At 41.8% G+C, this 17,794-nt stretch overlaps 1 protein-coding gene across 2 annotated transcripts; it reads right to left on the bottom strand.

Annotated features, from left to right (window-relative positions):
* Window positions 1-594: 594 nt before the first annotated feature.
* Window positions 595-17,022, bottom strand: NUDT4 (nudix hydrolase 4). Of its 2 annotated transcripts, none has more exons than XM_086399033.1 (5): window positions 16,566-17,022; window positions 6,278-6,388; window positions 5,398-5,442; window positions 3,556-3,643; window positions 595-3,376 (listed from the first exon to the last, which is right to left on the bottom strand). In XM_086399033.1, the coding sequence occupies exons 1-5, from the start codon at window positions 16,662-16,664 to the stop codon at window positions 3,174-3,176; spliced, it is 546 nt and encodes a 181-aa protein (XP_086255159.1). In that variant the 5' UTR covers window positions 16,665-17,022; the 3' UTR covers window positions 595-3,173. The 2 variants fall into 2 exon arrangements, with proteins under 2 accessions (XP_086255159.1, XP_086255160.1); XM_086399034.1 differs by having other exon boundaries at window positions 3,556-3,640.
* Between the last annotated feature and the right edge of the window lie 772 nt (window positions 17,023-17,794).

Here is a 17,794-nt window from a genome sequence, read left to right as displayed (position 1 = left end):
TTAACTAGTTCTGTGTAAGAGATCTGTAGAAAATTCTTGTATTCCAATGTGAAGACGTTAGAAAATGCCAAGCTTTCTCTTTTCTTCCAACTTAACAATCTTAATCAAAACCAAATGAGATCTGAGTAGAACTTTTATGTGAGGATTCTAAAGTTGATCTTACGTAAACAATTATTTTGGGTAAATAAAATGGCCTCACCAGTCACCTTTTTGAAACAGCTGTAATAATTACCGTGACCATAGTGTAGAAAGTATCTGCAACATATTACACCAAAGTACTCAGGATAAGCCAACCCCCTTGAAAATTAACAATTTAACACTAACTCCATTAGGAAAGGAGAATAGCAATAAATAAGAGAACCACAGTGGCATGACTGATGTCCTGTACAAGATGGAAAACATAGAGTGGGAGAGTAATGGCAACACCTTACTGGTGAGCCCTTTTACGTTAGTTAATTCCACTATTAAGAATCATAAAAAGGAAGTGTATAAGTAAACGACTAGCAGAAAATTATATGGCCATCAATGGGAAGATAGTAAGTAAAGCTGTTACTGTGGAACACCAGACAAGTTTTCACTTTGACAGTGCTAAGCTGTGTTAAAAAAAAACTCATTTCCATTTTTTATTTGATGTTTCCAAATATAAAAAAAGTCAAGATTCTTACATCAATTATCTCAAATGAGACCATGCAAAGCAAAGTGTATACAACAATCATTTCCCCTTCAGTTCTGTGTGATTGACAGAAAATTGAATGGCGTATGCCTGGTTGAAAAATTTCACCAGTTTACAAAAAAAAAAAACAAAAACACCAACAACCCAGCAACAAACATGCAAGCCAGTTGCTACTTTGTGTCTACAAGTTACTTTATAAACTTTTTTAATTAGGAGGCACAGTGAACTGAAAATTTTAGCTGCCCAAATTTATCTTGCTACCCCACAGAAAGCACAGGTGACAGTCCCAACACTGTAAACTCTGGAGAGTTGAGCTAGTAGACACTATTGGTTATCTACAGTAGGGTCAGCTCTTGAGTCTGCAAAAGTCGGCTTTTTCTCTTAACAGAAATAAGTCTCCTTAGGGCCTTTCCTGTAGGAAATTTTGCTAGGCTGGGTTCCAAAAGAATAGTGAAGTGTGAAATTTAAAGTGTGACAACTGAAGTATTTTGATGCATTATACAAATTTTTCCTAGTTGCACAGACTAAAGACAGGTGCTCTGCTAAACAGCACTGAAGAAAATCCTGACCCAGTGGTACTACTTACTCCAAATGTTTCTGACCAAAGAAAATTATACAACAATATTTATAGGCTCACTTTTAAGAAATGGCTGACATTAATACTGTACATATTTTACATGTCAAATACATAGTCCAAGAGTTTATAAAATAAGTTCATGCATTATTACCTCTAATAATATCATATACAAGATACCCAGCCCCCCTCCCCCAGTACTTCTGACATTTCAGGTGGACACAAGTCTTATATACAAAAACAATCCAGTTCTCTCTGCTGCGTTAAGTATATAATTTAAAGAAACTTCAGAGATTACTGAGAAAAAACTACAAAGTGTCAATCTGTGGGATTTAAAATGTTTCCTTTAAAAAAAAAAAAAACACCCAGAATACATAACCTCTGTACAAAGAAAAATATAAAAATTCTGGATGATCATGTTTGATCACATTACATAATTTAGGATGAAATGTCATTGGTTAAGTTTTTTTACTTTACTCATTCCTTTGACAGCATTCATTTGTGAACTAATATTTATATTTAGTTCAGCTGCATTTACGGCACAAGATCTCATTTTCAAAACAGTGGCACCAATTTTCCTTAAGTGTAACAGTATTCTATTTTTAGCAGCAATGATGTTTTAAAGGTTGACAATTTAGAGAACAAATGTGTAACTATGTTTACTTTCTACTTTATATTCACCAGTTATGATGTTTACAAAAAGCTAATGGCTACATATGGAATCATCTTTCACTTTACCCCACCTCATTTCTCGCTTGGTCAGCAAAGTACAGACAAGGTATTCATGTGTTTCTGTTAGGTGGGATTCTTGGATTTAAGTGAATATAAAGACAAGTGTAAGACAAATTCTTAGTCCAGATATGTTCCAGAGCCCCAGTATTTAGTTACATAATACCTACTGACCAGCTATAAAAGATGAGATGTTCTAAGGTGCCTTAACAATCTAGGTCTGTAACAGCTGAACAAGGCCATTTCACTCAACTGTGATGCAGTCAGCATCGACTGGCCTTTACCAGCAAGTTTAACTGACGTCACTAAATTAGAAAACCGAATGTTTTTAAAATTAGTTTACACTGAGGGACGTATAGTTCTCATGTATTCTGTGCGAAGAGAGATTATGGATAAAGGGAACTGGCCATGGAGCATGTTAACTCAAATTCTAGGAGTACAGTTTTCATGATAAGATGTTATCTACTACATGCAATTTGCTTATAGTACCTGCCTAACAATCACTAGCTCTATAGAGTTCAACTTTGTCTTAAAGTGACTGTTGAGTCCCTTTACGGGAATTGGCCATATCAGGTGATGTAATACCACTTGTGAAAATTGAGACAAGTTGACAAATTCCTGAAAATAGGGTCATATAGAAAAAACAGTCCAAATCTGGGATCTATGAATTAAAATTGTGATCCTATGAAACATGTTTTTGGGTTCATGGACTGCTTTAATATCAAGAATTATTGTCATAAATTCCCCAAACAGAAGGATTTGTTGAGTATGTGAAGATGATTTTGTGTGTGTGTGTGTGCTTTGTAAATGACAAAACAATTTGAGGGGGAAAACATACCCACAAATAAGTTGATGTGCCAAAACCCACAGACTGATAGCAAATGGACAAACACGGAAAAACAAAATGCTGTGAAATGCCAACCAAAATAACACGGTGGGTGGGTGGACTGGAGTAAGGGGGGTACAGTTAAGGCATCTAAAAAAAATTCCACATGGCTTTGGCTTATTAAAATATTTTACACTATCTTTTTTTTTTAAAGAAGATTTGAAAGCATCTGAAAAACATGCAAATTGTTTGAAAATCCTGCATGGCAAATTCAGACAGTTTGCAAGCGTCATTCAGATGTTTGTCAAGGATAATAAAGAAGCCTCTGCCCACAAGACTGCACAGGGTGGAAGAGGTCTTTGCAATTCTCTCTATCTTACACTAGACGGCAGCCCAGAGGTCTGTGCAGCAGTTACAAACAAGGTGTTACTGTCTGCAAGGGAAGGGACTGTAGAGTTTCCATTGGTGGGAGAACAACCCAGCTTTAGTTTTTCCAGATACTCTGCATGTACAGGCTTATGGCACTGGAGAACTTTGATGGCATCTTCTACTTTGAACCACTCTCTCTTCCTTCCTAAAAAATACCAAATGAAATAAAAATAAATGAAGTTAACTTACAATTTTAAGATAACTCAAATTGGGAGATATATATTGATCTTCTCTAAAAAGCAGCCAAAAAATAAGATGCAAACTGAATATATATATATAGTATGAATTTAAAGAATTCAGATAGCAAAAGGAAAGGGAATTTACCTATATTAACAGAATCTTCCCAGTCTTCTAATATTTCAGTGACAGTAAGAACATAAACGTATGTTCTGTGCTTTCGGTCTTGGTTCTGCTTGAATATAAAAAGAAAAGCATTTTAATCTACAAGAGCTAGTCATGTACATGTTTCGAGTGAAGAATTCAGTGCGGCGTACATCAGCGTAGTTTACTTGCCAACACAGGCAAGTGTACTCAGTCATACAACCCTCAGCAGCAGCGTGAATTTATGTAAGACGAAACATGAACAGACTTACTAACCTAGACCAGGGCCCCTCAACCTTGACCATCTATTTCATCACCCAGGATGCAGTTGGTTTCTTTTTTTTTTTTTAAGAGACACTGATTCAGTTAGTCTGAGAGGAGGCCTGAGTACGTAAAAGCTTCCTGGTGAACTATGCACAGCGGAAGTTGAGAACAGTACAAGGATAGTCCATTTCTAGAATGCCATGTCCTATATGCGCCAACTCAGTTTTTACTCCTATTAAAACTGCCACCTAGCCTTGTGTCTGGGTTCAAAATCAAACACAAGCTGGCCTTAAAGGAAGGGGCTCACCTTCACCTTGATTAAAGGTAACCTTGTTTGCTATAGTCTAAGACGTCAGACAACTGCCCTAATTTGTTTTTACCACAGATCTCCCAAGTAATTCACTCATTCAGTATCTTATGTCTTTGGGAATGAAAGAGAACAGGAATAAAATAGAGGCCTCTCTCACTTAAAACATTATGCTTAAGGATCTGTCATCTTAACTCTATGCCTGGAAAATCAATACACTTCTTTGCTATGTTCACAAATTAATCAAAATCACCATGGTGACTAGGCAGGAACATTCTAATTTTCCCTTATATTTTTCTAAAGGGAAAGGTACACTGATTACCATTTTCTGTTCAGATTCTAGGAAATTTAAATAGTATTTGTAAAGCACTTATTACTGTTGCCTTCCCATGTTACACAAACATGAGAAGTTTTCTTTACAAATCTTGTCAGCATATTCACATATGTACTATTATGTGTACCATGGTTACTCAGTTACAGAAAACTCACAATGTTTTTCAGTTTAACCAGGAGATGGTGCTATTTAACTGGGTAAAGCAAGTGGTGAATTCTGGAAAATTATGAACTTTACTCTTTACAGGTACTGTATTCTGGGAGTCATCAATTCTACCAGGTGCTGTATAATCAGAATTTTTTCTGATTTCTGAAAAAGGCTAAAAGATAAAATCTTTAAGGACTGTATATTTATAGTCCTATCAGCAGGCTTACAGGGTATCTTGAAAAAAAAAATCACAATGTGTCTGATATACCATGTATCTAGGTCTGAATCTCATATGAAAATATATTTGAGAATAGCTTGGGTCTCATGACCTGACCTCACTTCTCCCCACCTTCCATGGAATACCTGTCACTTTCAAATTTCCTCTGCACAAATTCCATTCTGCCTCCAGCAGTAACAAACTATAGCAGAGAATTCTAATTCTGTGCTTCTAGTGTCTAGTCTGTGCATCTGAGTTTTGCATCCTCACAGTGCCCTTTTAGGATAAAGTTGTTATGCATATCATCCAGTGTTACATGCTGAAGGCAAAGGGTTCATTTCCAGGCAGTATCCATGAGAGACCTAAGCCCTTAGGTGATCCTGAGAATATTGTAGTAATGGTATATGAAAGTCAAGCAGCTTCCACTTCCCTCCCTCCTACATCCTTATGATTTCCTTGCCTACTGGTAGCTTCAGAGGAATATCTACTTCAGGCTGCTGCCAGATTACCTGGCCTGTTAGGAAGGAAGAAGTCATTAATTCTATCAGCAAAATGAGGATTACTTTTGTAACTCACCTCAAATATGCCCAGGAGTCTGCCCAATTTTCCTTTTACTCCAGCCTATTAAAAAAAGACGAAATATAAAATTTTTATATAACAAAATTTATATGCAAGTTGTTTTCTCTGTGTTACCCTTCCACTGCACAGTCCTGTTCCTTTTACCTGGTGCTGTGACAGACTGCAACTTCAGTGTGCGCCACAAACCCAGAATGAAAACAGGCTGGCACGTGCTTTCTCTGAGAATGCTTCTCCCTTAAGACTCGTCTCTAGAAAACCTTTTCAATTACACACCAACACCCAGTGAGAACCTTATCACTCACTTCTCATTATGCCCTAACTGCTGTTCAAGAAGTTTTTATGGCACTTGATCTATGCTGTTTTGCTCCTGAGTAAAAGCAAGTTCCATCTCCTCCCAGCTGTGAGAAGACAAGCAGGCCAAGTGTGCGTCTGTGCATGTGTGTGCCCTCATTTTACTGAGCTTTAAAACAAAGCCAGTAAAATAAGAGCAACCGGCTTCCTATATGTATGTCTGAAAATGAATTGTAGCACATGATGAATTTTTTTCTCTGTGCATTTTTGCTCAGTTAACACTAACCTTGCTTTGGGGCAAGGCCACCACGTTATATATTGATCACTGATGAGACTAACTGTTATATAACTGTGTGTTATTCAGCTCTGAGGGATTTCCACATTGATTTTTAACTATTTTACCAGGTAGAAAAAAATAATCTGCTTACCAAAGTGCTAGCTGTAGTCACACGCTTTAAAATGCTGAATTAGACAACCAAACAGCACTGTGTGACCTGCCTGTCCTCATGCCTCTTCCTCGGTGTACTTAGCAGACTGCCTCGTTTGTGAACCTTACCCAGGATGCACGACCCTCCCTCCGTCTTACCTCTTCGTAAACCTCCCTCACAGCAGCGCCATCAGGCTCTTCCTCAGGCTCCATTCCTCCTCCTGGGACAATCCACTGGTCTGGATACCGACTGCTGCTCACCAACAGGACCTGCAAGCCCGACCATAACTGTAAACCCCATCCCCAGAAGTACTACAGACATTCACATTTATTTGTTCATGCTACAGCAGCAGAGTTGGGCAATTTCAACAGAAACCGTATGGCTCACAAAGCCTAAAATACTGTTTGGCCTTTATAGGAAACCCTGCAAATCCAGGTCAAGAACAGCATTAAGCCTGAAATGTGCACACAGTTATAAAACAAACGAAAAACCCCATATACTGTATTAATACAGAGTAGTATCCTGCCAGTTCACTTTTTAACAGTATCTGAAACAAGAAGTAAACATCCATCCTATAAGTGAAAATTTGTGCACTAGGTTAGGTTGGAATTCACCCAAGTTGAGAGGATGGGGGTGGGGAAAGACTATGATAAATAACCAAATGATGTTTATGAAAGTGCAGGCGTCTTGACCAACTTGAACAGAAATGTCTGCAAAATTACTTAGTATATTGCCTTCAAGCAAACGCAAACAGTTCTCTCCAGAAATTAATCAGCTGAGAGCAAAGCTTGATCCTCAGTGCAGATTCTGGTTTTCTGACACTGTGCCAACTGTCTGCCCAGCTTTGTCCCTACTGCCAGATAAAGGGCTGGCCCTCGGGAATTTATAGCCAGCCCAGGGTTGACCTACAAGAGTAAGCTCCAGAACCCAATCTCCCAAATGGAAACTTCCAGGCTGACACCAGTTTACAAGTCCCACCTTTCCCCCAAACCTCAAGAAAATTGGGTTGGGAGATGAGGGAATAACTTCAAGTGCATAACTCCCCTCAATCTGAAAAGTGGCAGCACGCCTTGGCTATAGACATAGCATCACCCCATAGTGGTGGATCAACTAACACTCAAGGGACCTGAGCACGGTTTCTCTCAATTCTGATCTGGACAGGACTTTACTACAACACTCCTCCAAGTATATAACAGGCAGAAAAGAGGCAAGTCCAGAGAAAGCACTGTAAATTAACAATTGACAAAGCCTTAGCTAAAGTACTAATGGGGTTTCCCAGATGGCTCACTGGTAAAGAATCCACCTGCCAATGCAGGAGACGCAGGTTCGCTCTCTGGGTCAGGAAGATACCCTGGAGGAGGAAATGGCAACCCACTCCAGTATTCTTGTTGGGAAAATCCTATGGCCAGAGGAGCCTGGTGGGCTACAGTCCATGGAGTCACAAAGAAATCAGACATGACTGAGCACCCAAAATACTAATGGCTGACACTGAGGGCACCACCAAGTCCAAATATAGAAATTCTGGTAAAGTGAAATGTAAGACAGCCTTAAATTTAAGCTTTCTTAGTTATGTCTTCCCCTGCAAAAAGAAGTAACTATCCTTGCAAGGCTGTTGAGTGTTAAGGAGTATAACATACCTCAGACCCTAGCCTACCTGAGTAGGCCAAGCACACTTGGCCTCCCTGTACTCACTGCAGTGAGTACTGCTGGCCATCACAGTTGGATCTTCTGCTTTCCCACCAACTGAGTTGGATTCATCTGTCAAGACAAGCTTGTTCCCCAGATTTTGCCAGTTGCACTTGTTTTTGTAATCACTGAACGTTAATGATAAAACGAGGGCAGGAAGTAGTTATCAAAAAGGCTCTGCAAAAATCCATTCAAGATGGGTTGTTGAAAGTTGCTATCAAATTAAGTATGGCTAAGATTACTTTAAAAAAAAAGACTGGAAGAAGGAAATTTTAAAAATCGAGAAAGTCAAAATCCTACTTTATACAAAGTGAACTGCAAATCAGATTTTGCCTTTGGATTTTATTCAAAAAGTATACTTGCCAATTGTCTATAGTATTCAAAGGCTTTGACCCTGTATCAAGACTGGCAAATGAATATGTTTTTAAGTTAAAACAAAAAATGTTTAAGGTACAAAAGTGTTATATCCTGTATCATGGAAAAAGTAAATGGTAACCACCAGTTCTGACCACAGAGCTGGAAGCTTCTTTTCCTGGTTCCTAGGCATGAGTTAGGGATAAACTGGTTTCTAGTATCTGGATAAAATTCTTACTGCCTAATTTTATGCTCTAAAAGCAACCTCCTTGATCACCTTCATAATGGAACAGGGTGGTGCAGGGAACTAGCCACCAGAAAAGTACATCTTCAATGACTAAACAGGGAGTTTCAAAACCATCAATATTCATAACATTTGAGTTCTGAAAAAAAATGAAATTCAGTGTCATGTATCTAGGTCAATGACTAATATGTTCCTATTTGACCACAACGGTCTTTAAGAGCTAAATTACATAAGGTTAATAATGTTGAAAAACCATTAGTACAGTCTGTGTCTGTTTTTGAACTAACACTTAAGCTTCCAATTTAAAACCAAATCTTTATCTACAGGATATCACTGTCATATGACTGAACTTCTCTTCCAAATGATTTAGCTGAGAAACCAAGAAATTGTGCTGCAAGAGTCCCCTGACATTCCAAAGTGATTAAATTTTATCAAGCCATTAACTCCAAATGTATCTTTCCTAAAATGATCAATTTTAAATGAGTAATACCTAAGGTATAGCATCCAAATGTTTAGATGATCAGTATCTAAACAACTAGCTTAAGAGATCTGATAATGAGCCTTTGGTGATGGTACAGATTTGGAAACTGGTATGTTATTAAGTACTTGCCTACCCATCTTGAGTACCTGGGAGTGCAGATGAGGTCAAGGCTGTGTGGTAGGGGAAGGGGGTGCGTGGGATTAAGAAAAGAAATCTGAACAGTATAAGCAGAGACAAGGACAGTTAAAACCCCTACTATAGACTGGAAGACTCTAAACCCACACCACAGAGCATTATTACTCAGTATCTCCCTCTCAATTCCTGCAAAGCCATCTTCACATTCTATAACATCCCCCGTGTGCTAGATCTACAATGCAGCTTTAGGTACAAACTAATGCTCTAAGAAAGGTCTTACTAAAAACAAAAACTTCTGGAAAAGGGTTCTCAGACTATCCACACTTTTGTCTCAAAATAATGCTTATCACAATTTTTAAATTCTATAGCTGCATTAACCTTTACAGACTTCTTTCTACTCTCAGACAACTAAAAAGCATCCATAATTTTACTGGCTTCACAATCCTAGGTTGGCTCTTAGATGTCTATGATGCAAAATCTGAGAGAAAGTGGTGAAATCTGCTGGAAGTTGTGCAAGACAAAAGGTGTGCAGCTGCTATGAGGTAAGTCTATTGATATCTGCCACTAAATATATATATATGCGAATGAATATATTTATGTATTAGGTTGGGAAAAAAGTTCATTCAGATTTTTCCATAAGATGGTACGTAAAAATCCAAACAAAATACTTTTGGCCAGTATTTGTTGTTGTTCAGTTGCTAAATCATGACTGACTCTTTGCAACCCCAGGGACTGCAGAACACGAGGCTCCTCCGTCCTCCACTATCTCCCAGTTTGCTCAAAGTCAGGTCCATTGAGTCAATGATACTATCTAACCATCTCATCCTCTGTTGCCCCCTTCTCCTCCTGCCTTCAATCTTTCCCAGCATCAGGGTCTTTTCCAATGAGTCAGCTCTTCACATTAGGTGGACAAAGTATTGGAGCTTCAGCATCAGTTTTTCCAATGAATATTCAGGGTTGATTTCCTTTAGGATTGACTGGTTTGATCTCCCTGCAGTCTAAGAGACTCTCCAGTATGTTCTCCAGACCCACAGTTCGAAAGCATCAATTCTTCGGTACTCAGCCTTCTTTATGGTCCAAATTTCACATTTGTACATGACTACTGGAAAAAGCATAGCTTTAACTATATGGACCTTTGTCGGCAAAATGATGCCTCTGCTTTTTAATATGCTGTCTAGGTTTGTCATAGCTTTCCTTCCAACCCCAATAGTACTGTTATTTATGAAAGAAATGACCAAAGCTTTAAAATAAATGGTACTACTGTAGTAACAAAAGATAGGTTACAAAAACTCTTTCAATAAGAGGATACACTAACAGCTGACAGGTCCATACATGGTCATTCATAGGTTTTAAATTCTCTTTCAACTACTTTTCTAGACCTATTAGATTTTGTGCGTCCGACAAGATGACAAAGACGAAAGTAGACACTTAACTTTCCAGATAAGCCAGAGCTGAGACCAAAGGAAAGATTTATAAAAAGGAGGCTAGTCAACCCACCAAGTTGCAGAATTAGACTTGAATCACATTCAAACCCCAACGCCAATGGCATTAGAGTGGTAAAAAGTGAAGACACTTCTTCCCCAATTCGACCTGGCCACCTTCATATCAGGATTCCTCCTACTACACTATCAGAGCTTATCCCTCTTTTCATGTATTGGTCAATTATCAGAATAAAACACTATTCACTTGGCATTGTTGAGAAGTTGTTTTTCATATGTGTTTTTCTTAGATACCCAATGTTTCAAGATTTGGAATAGAGGTATTTCTCACTTTTAGTAGCAACAGTATAGTGATAGTCAACTTGGAACCAGTCCTGAATCTTGCTGGACAAAGGTCTGTTTGTGATTTGGAATAATATTCCAATAATATTCTATAATATTACTCTATATCACCCAAGTCCTCCTCACTGAGGGATGTGTAAAAGCGTGTAAACTAGGATATGCTGTTCGATGTCTACATAATACAGCCATGCCCTCAGAGGCGGGAGGTACATGGGACTGTTGGTTCCCTACACCAAGGGGCCCCAAATTGCCCTTCGTGGTTCAGCTTTTACCCTTACAGTAGCTCTTGGTCACAGCCTGCCTCCAGGAACAAGAGAAAGTGAAAGCTGCTCAGTCCTGTCCAACTCTTTGCAATCCATGGACTCTAGCATACCAGGCTTCTCTGTCCATGGAATTCTCCAGACTAGAATACTAGAGTGGCAGCTGTTCCCTTTTCCAGGGGATCTTCCCAACGCAGGGATGGAACTCAAGTCTCCCACATTGAAGGCGGATTCTTTACCATCTGAGCCACCAGGGAAGTGAACAAGTAGTCACTATAAATTACTACATCTTTCTCAGAAAAAACAAAGTTATTCAGAGAACCCCTTAAGTGATCCCTAAATATAAGAATAAAGAATTTTATTTTGCAAATTGTATCTATAGATTTAGAAGCTGTTTTGGGGTTGTTGGTCTTTCTCTCCCACATTATCACAAACAAGAACAACATGAATGGTTAAAACTCTCTCTATTGTACTTAACAGTTTCATAGGCATTTGGCCAAAATTAGGGCAGCAGTATATTAGAAACACCCACTACGCACACATACATTTTAAAAGGTAGTAAGTTACAATAATAGTTAATATATCCACTAGCCACTACCAAGTTCTATTACTCAGCAAACTAGTACTACTTTTTGGGTTACAGAGGCAGAGTGCTATCAGATCAGAAATAAAGACACATTCTGTGAAAACATATTTAACCCAGATTATATGGATTGGTAGATCATGGTAAGCTGAGTTGACCATGACTTTTTTCTCCCAGCATGTTAATGTTCTGAAGTGATGGGATAAACTTGCACAAAACTGGAGAAAGTCTTGGTGATATACCAAAATCCGTAAGAATAAAAACGGATGCAAATCGTACATGAGGGCCTTCCCTTGAAGAAGTGGCTGATTGGGTAGGCTAAGCAGCCCTTCTCTAGGTTTAGGAAAGCTGCAGGCACAGATGAAGGAGGCTGGTGACATCTCCCTGCAGTTAGAAAAGGCCACCTTTGGATAGTTAATTCTGATGAAAGTGGTTTCTATTTGAAGTAAGAACCTTTAGGGACTCAACGCTCTTCATACATGTCTGAAAAGGCTTACTGATTCTAGGGGTTAAAGTACTAGTAGAGAGAAACCGTAATATTTCTTAGTAGTAGTGTTAGTTGCTCAGTCATATCCAACTCTTTGCAACCCCGTGGACTACAGCCTGTCAGGCTCCTCTGTCCATGGGATTCTCCAAGGAAGAATACTCGAGTCATTTACCACTCTCTTCTCCAGGGGATCTTCCTGACTCGAGGATGGAACCTGGGTCTCCTGTATTGCAGACAGATTCTTTACCATCTGAGCTACAGGGAAGGCTTAGTTTTTGTTTATTAGAGCTCTGGTTTAGAGTTCCACAGGTTTCAAGACCACTGGCTCAGCGAGCTCACAAGCCAATTACAACAAAAAGTCCAAATGCAAGTTCTTAAGACTGTATGTTTCTCACTTGCAACTGTGCCTGGATTCCACCCAGGATCAAGTCATTTCTGTTTCTCTCTTTAGAATGCTATCCTATTTTGCTGCCAGATCATCCCCAAACTTGAATACATCTAAAACTGAAATACAGCAAGCAACTCCTTAATCTTACACTGAAGGTGCTCTTCGTTTTTCAGCCACTATTTTTTCTCTGCTCTCCTAAGCTACAGTTCAATTAGACCACAGCCCCAAGTCTTGCTCTGTTTATGATGTTTGGTCCTTCCTTACCCACTCACTGAAATCCAACTCCGAATGACTCATACTGGATCTTAACTCTGGAGCACCTCATGGTACTTTTGCCTGCATGCTAAGTTGCTCAGTCATGTCTGACTCTTTGCGACCCTGTGGACTGTAGTGCTCTTGGCTCTTCTGTTCATGGGATTCTCCAGGCAGGAATACTAGAGTACTAGTAATACAAGAATACTAGAATACTAATTTTGCCCTTTCCTACTCCAGTGGATATTCCTGACCCAGGGATCTAATCCATGTCTCTTTTGTCTCCTGCACTGGCAGGTGGGTTCTTTACCGCTAGGACCAGATGGGAAGCCCGACAGTACTTCACCAGCACTTTATTACATTTTATGGGCCTCCCTGATGGGTCAGAGGGTAACGAGTCTGTGTGCAATGCAGGAGACCCGGGTTCGATCCCTGGGTCTGGAAGATCCCCTGGAAAAGGGAATAGCAGCATCCCACTCCAGTACTCTTGCCTGGAGAATTTTTTGTGGAGCCTGGAGGGCTACAGTCCATGGGGGGTTGCAAAGTGTCGGATACGACCTTTTTTTCTTTTTATATCAGTCATCTGTCTAACCTCCTGCTATACGGAGCATGTTCCTTAGGAGCCGACACTTTTCATCTTGCAGCCTGGTTCCAACCATCATATATGCAAATACATTCAATGGAATCCATTTCAGGTTCCCTTTTGTGAATGTACTGCCCACTTTCACTGCAAAGGCAGAGATCCCAGCTCCTCTATGGAATACTTATTTGTTGTCTTGACTGGAAGCCGAGCTGTCAAAAGTTAGGGTGGTTCCCCATAGAAATAACTAGTTGGAGAGGATCAAATGAACAAGAGATTTAGAAATAAAGGGCCTGGGCTCAAAATGATCTGCCAGCTTCTGTGACCTTGAGACAAGTTACTTCCATTGCCTAATTTCTTCCTTTACAGATGCTAATGTTTATTATCTAACTCAGGGAAGAAAGAGATGCAATGGGAAAATACATAAAACCACACCCCAAAGAATAAAAACTGCTGTGAGAACACCCTTCCGTCCTACAAAAACCTATTCTAAAGTCTACTTAGAACCCCTTAAGTAGAGAGCCAGACTGGAACACTGCACAGCTTGAGGGTCAAAAAGCAACTACTATTTTATTTCACTTTACACTCTATAAACACAACTACAGAAACGAAGATCCTGAAGATCTAAACCAGACGTTAAAGTTGGCTGTGAATTATTTAAAGAATTCCAGAGCCTTCCCTCAGAGCATATTCTCTAACAAACTGATTGACTTGGTTTCGCAACCTCCAGGTTATCAGATTTACAAAGTTTTACGTAATAAGCTTATCTAATAAATTCTTCAAATCTTGCTCTTTATTTTATAATGGCACTGGTCTCTTGATTCCACTAGAGGCTAGGAATCTAGCATTTATTACAGTAGCTGCTAATGCTAAGTCATTTCAGTCGTGTCCGACTCTGTGCGACCCCATAGACGGCAGGCCACCAGGCTCCCCCGTCCCTGGGATTCTCCAGGCAAGAACACTGGAGTGGGTTGCCATCTCCTTCTCCAATGCATGAAAGTGAAAAGTGAAAGTGAAGTCGCTCAGTCGTTTCTGACCCTCAGCGACCCCATGGACTGCAGCCTTCCAGGCTCCTCCATCCATGGGATTTTCCAGGCAAGAGTACTGGAGTGGAGTGCCATTGCCTTCTCCGTTATTACTGTAGAAACAATTTCAAAGCAGAAAACCAACTCATTTATCTGCTACGATCAACATCTGATGCTCTCCTCAGACTCTTGCTTTACCATTATTCACACAATACAGACCGTTTCAATTTCCTTCCATTTCCCATATTTTCCCCTGGGAACCTTCGTTTTTTACAAAGCCTGAATTCCACGTTCACATTATGGCAAGACTTCAAAGTCACTACTTTGAAAAGTCTTCCAAACTCAGCCTTGGACGATCTCACTCATTCAGCAAATCTTGTGCACCCAACTGCTCTGGGCCTAGCCTTGTGCCCAGAGCCCAGCATCAGCAGGGACCAGATGCTGAATTCCGACTCTACCATTTCCTAATTACCTCATTTGGGCAAAGTACTTCTGCTCTGCAACTGTCTCCTCACCTATACGCCTGCAGTAAGAGGAGTAAATGTAACAAACTTAAAAGTCTTCAGGCAGTGCCGAGCACCTAGTAAGCACTCAACTAAGAAAATAATTACACAATAGTGAGTCAATCAGATAAGATTCTTGACCTATCTTGATAACTTCTGGTAAGTGTATTATTTTATATTTAAAGTTTGCTTTGTGCTAACGTGGTCCTTCCCTCAAGGACCTTCTAATCTTTTTAACAGAATGCACTTAAAAAGCCCTTTGACTTTGTAAATGCTAAAAGCCATTCTCTACTTTCTGGCTCTCCTAAACAGGCCCAGCCCCAAAACATCAACTTCTCTAGAAAACTCCTTTGGAATTTAAGTTTAAATTCCAATAGAGACCCCCAACTGAGCAAGGGATCAGCACTAAAAGGCTAGGTTTCTTTTCAAAAAATAAAGAGTTTGAAGAGCACCATTCTGAGGTACTTTGATTTTTGTTAGCATGACAATATAAGCCGCTGAGAGTACACTATGTCATACTCATCCTAACTACAAGGACTAGCAATAAGGAAGCCATTAAATTCCCACCTCCAGCTTTAGCTTAATATTTTATTGGACATAATTGGATATGGAAGCAGAATTCAATGCTTTTCCTGTCTAACCATTTAGAAGTGGCAATGCTACAAGATTTTCATCAGCTACCAATCGACTACTACTATTGCTCCACGCAAAATAAAACTAGTGAACCATTTTTAAATTAAATAAGCGAAACAGAAGTAAGTATAAATTGTTCTCCAGAAAAACCTCAACGGCCTTACTATCAACCCAATGCTGATGAGTGAATTAAAAGAAGACTGCTGCTTCCTCTTAGAACAAGAAAGACTGCTTCTCGCCAGATGTCAAGAAAAACATAGCAAAGAAGCTCTGATAATATGCAGAGGTAGAGACTACCGTCGGAAAATGGCAACTTTGCCCACCTCTAGTCCCCCTTCTCCCTTCTGGTGATTCCACGTTTTTCACTACCCATCATTCTATAGTCAAAAAACTTTAAAAGAGGAGGGTTTTTTTTTTTTTTTTAATCCAGTATAAATACGCCAAGTGCTTGTAAACTAAAGGATCCACCAAAAAGTGGAACTGACAGAACCAGACCGAATGGGTTTTTATTTTAAAGCACGGGGACTGTCTGGATATTCCATAACATGCCTACATTCATCTGAAGCCACAAACTGCTATTTCAGGGGAGAGGAAAATATAATAAGAGGCAGAAGGGCTGGGGCTGCAGCATTCACGCCATTTCTACTCTCTGTTAGCACTCAAGGTTTTATTTGGTTTCACGCTCCATTTGCAGGTTAAAGTGGTGACTCCCGCTAGGCGGGACCAAGATGGCCCGGGACCCTCCAGGGGGCCAGGAGGCGTCTCAGCCTCCCGTCCTAACCACGACCCAACGGGAGAGCGCAGGGCTGGGCGAGCCCCTTTGTTTCCACAATCAACCCAGAGAAAGGAAGGAAGGAGAGAGGGAGGGCGGGAGGAAAGGAGGGAGGGGGCTAATCCCTTCCAGCCCGGAGGCTAGACGGAGGGTCTGCTGGGAAGGGGATGGAGACAGGGAAGGGCAAGGGCAGAGACCTCCCATCCCGGCCAGCCCGGACTCCCACACCAACCCCGCCCCGGCGCCCTAGCGGAGGGGACCAAGCGCGCCGGCCGCCCTCACCTCGTCCTCCTGCTCGCTCCGGAAGCACAGGCACGCCGCCCGCTTCTTGAAGCCCTCGCGGTCATACGTCCGCGTCTGGTTGGGCTTGAACTTCATCATAGAGGCGGGTTCTTGCTGCCGCTGCTGCCCCGGCCGCCGCCACCCCGCCGGGCAGTGGGGTCGAGGGCGAATCGGGGCGCAGGGAAGCGAGGAGGCGGCGCGGGGAAGGGCAGCGAGGCCGGGTCAGTCCCGGAGCAGACGACCGCTCCGACGCGGGGCAGAGCGCGAGCGTCGGTCACTGGAGCCCGGGTGCCGGGGTGGAAGCGCCGCCTCTGCTCGGGCGTCCGCCGCTCTCCATGGAGCTCGCCTCCGCTCCCTCCTGCTGCCGCCTTCGCTGCCGGAGAAGGCGAGGCTACAGGCTCGCGCCACGAGGAGACAGTTGCAGAAACCGGCGCCGACTGGGCAGCAGCGCCGCGGCAACTTCGCACCGCCCCCTTCGCCATATTTAAGGGGCCACGCACGCCCCGCCCCCCTCGGCGCACCGCCCTGCGCGCCTGCGCGCCCGGAACCGTTGCAGCGGGGGCGGGGCAGCGGGGGCGGGGCCTCAGCCTTCAGGCGGCTGGATTTCGGCGGGGCGGTCGGGCTGGTGCTCCGCCCCAGCGCGGGAGAACCGGGCTGCTAGGTAGGTGCCAGCGAATGGAAAGAAGCAAAGACGTCTCCCCCCGTGTTTATAAGTCCCGTAATATTACCTGCGAGGACCTTAAATAGCCTCTGCACGAGCAGGGCCTAGCCACATTCCTCCTCGGCAAAATCTCTCCTGGTCAGAAAACGCCTGGAGGCCCCGTTGCGCTGGCAGCCTCTGTAGTGACTGCGTAGACGTCCAGAGAGCGCCCGTCAAGTGCGGGGCGGACGAGGGAGGCCTGGAAAGGTGAAGAAGACGTTGATGAAGACGTTTTATTGTTTTTGTTTTCCAGGGGAAGGGAGAAAGCACATTTCCTTTTTATTTTTTAATCTTTGGTTGGGGGTAGGCGTCGCTTGTATTCTTTAAAGAGTCAACTCAAGCTTAGACGTTTGTTAGAAGCCCTGGATAAAGGCTCCCATTTTATCCTGCCCTCCAGAATGCACTCATCAATGCTGGCTACTGCTAATATCTTCTGAGTGTATCTCTTGCTAAGTAACAGACATGGCCAGGTGTTGGGGCCGCCATCACCAAATAGAATGGAATGTCTCCTATCTAGGGGCGCTCAGTC

This window comes from Bos grunniens, chromosome 5, assembly GCF_055505025.1.
Source record: "Bos grunniens cultivar Pamir isolate PY7600 chromosome 5, Bosgru_T2T1.0, whole genome shotgun sequence".
NCBI classification, from domain to species: Eukaryota; Metazoa; Chordata; class Mammalia; order Artiodactyla; family Bovidae; genus Bos; species Bos grunniens.
The sequence above is the reverse complement of the archived record's forward strand: the minus strand, read 5'-3'. Positions and strand labels throughout refer to the sequence as shown.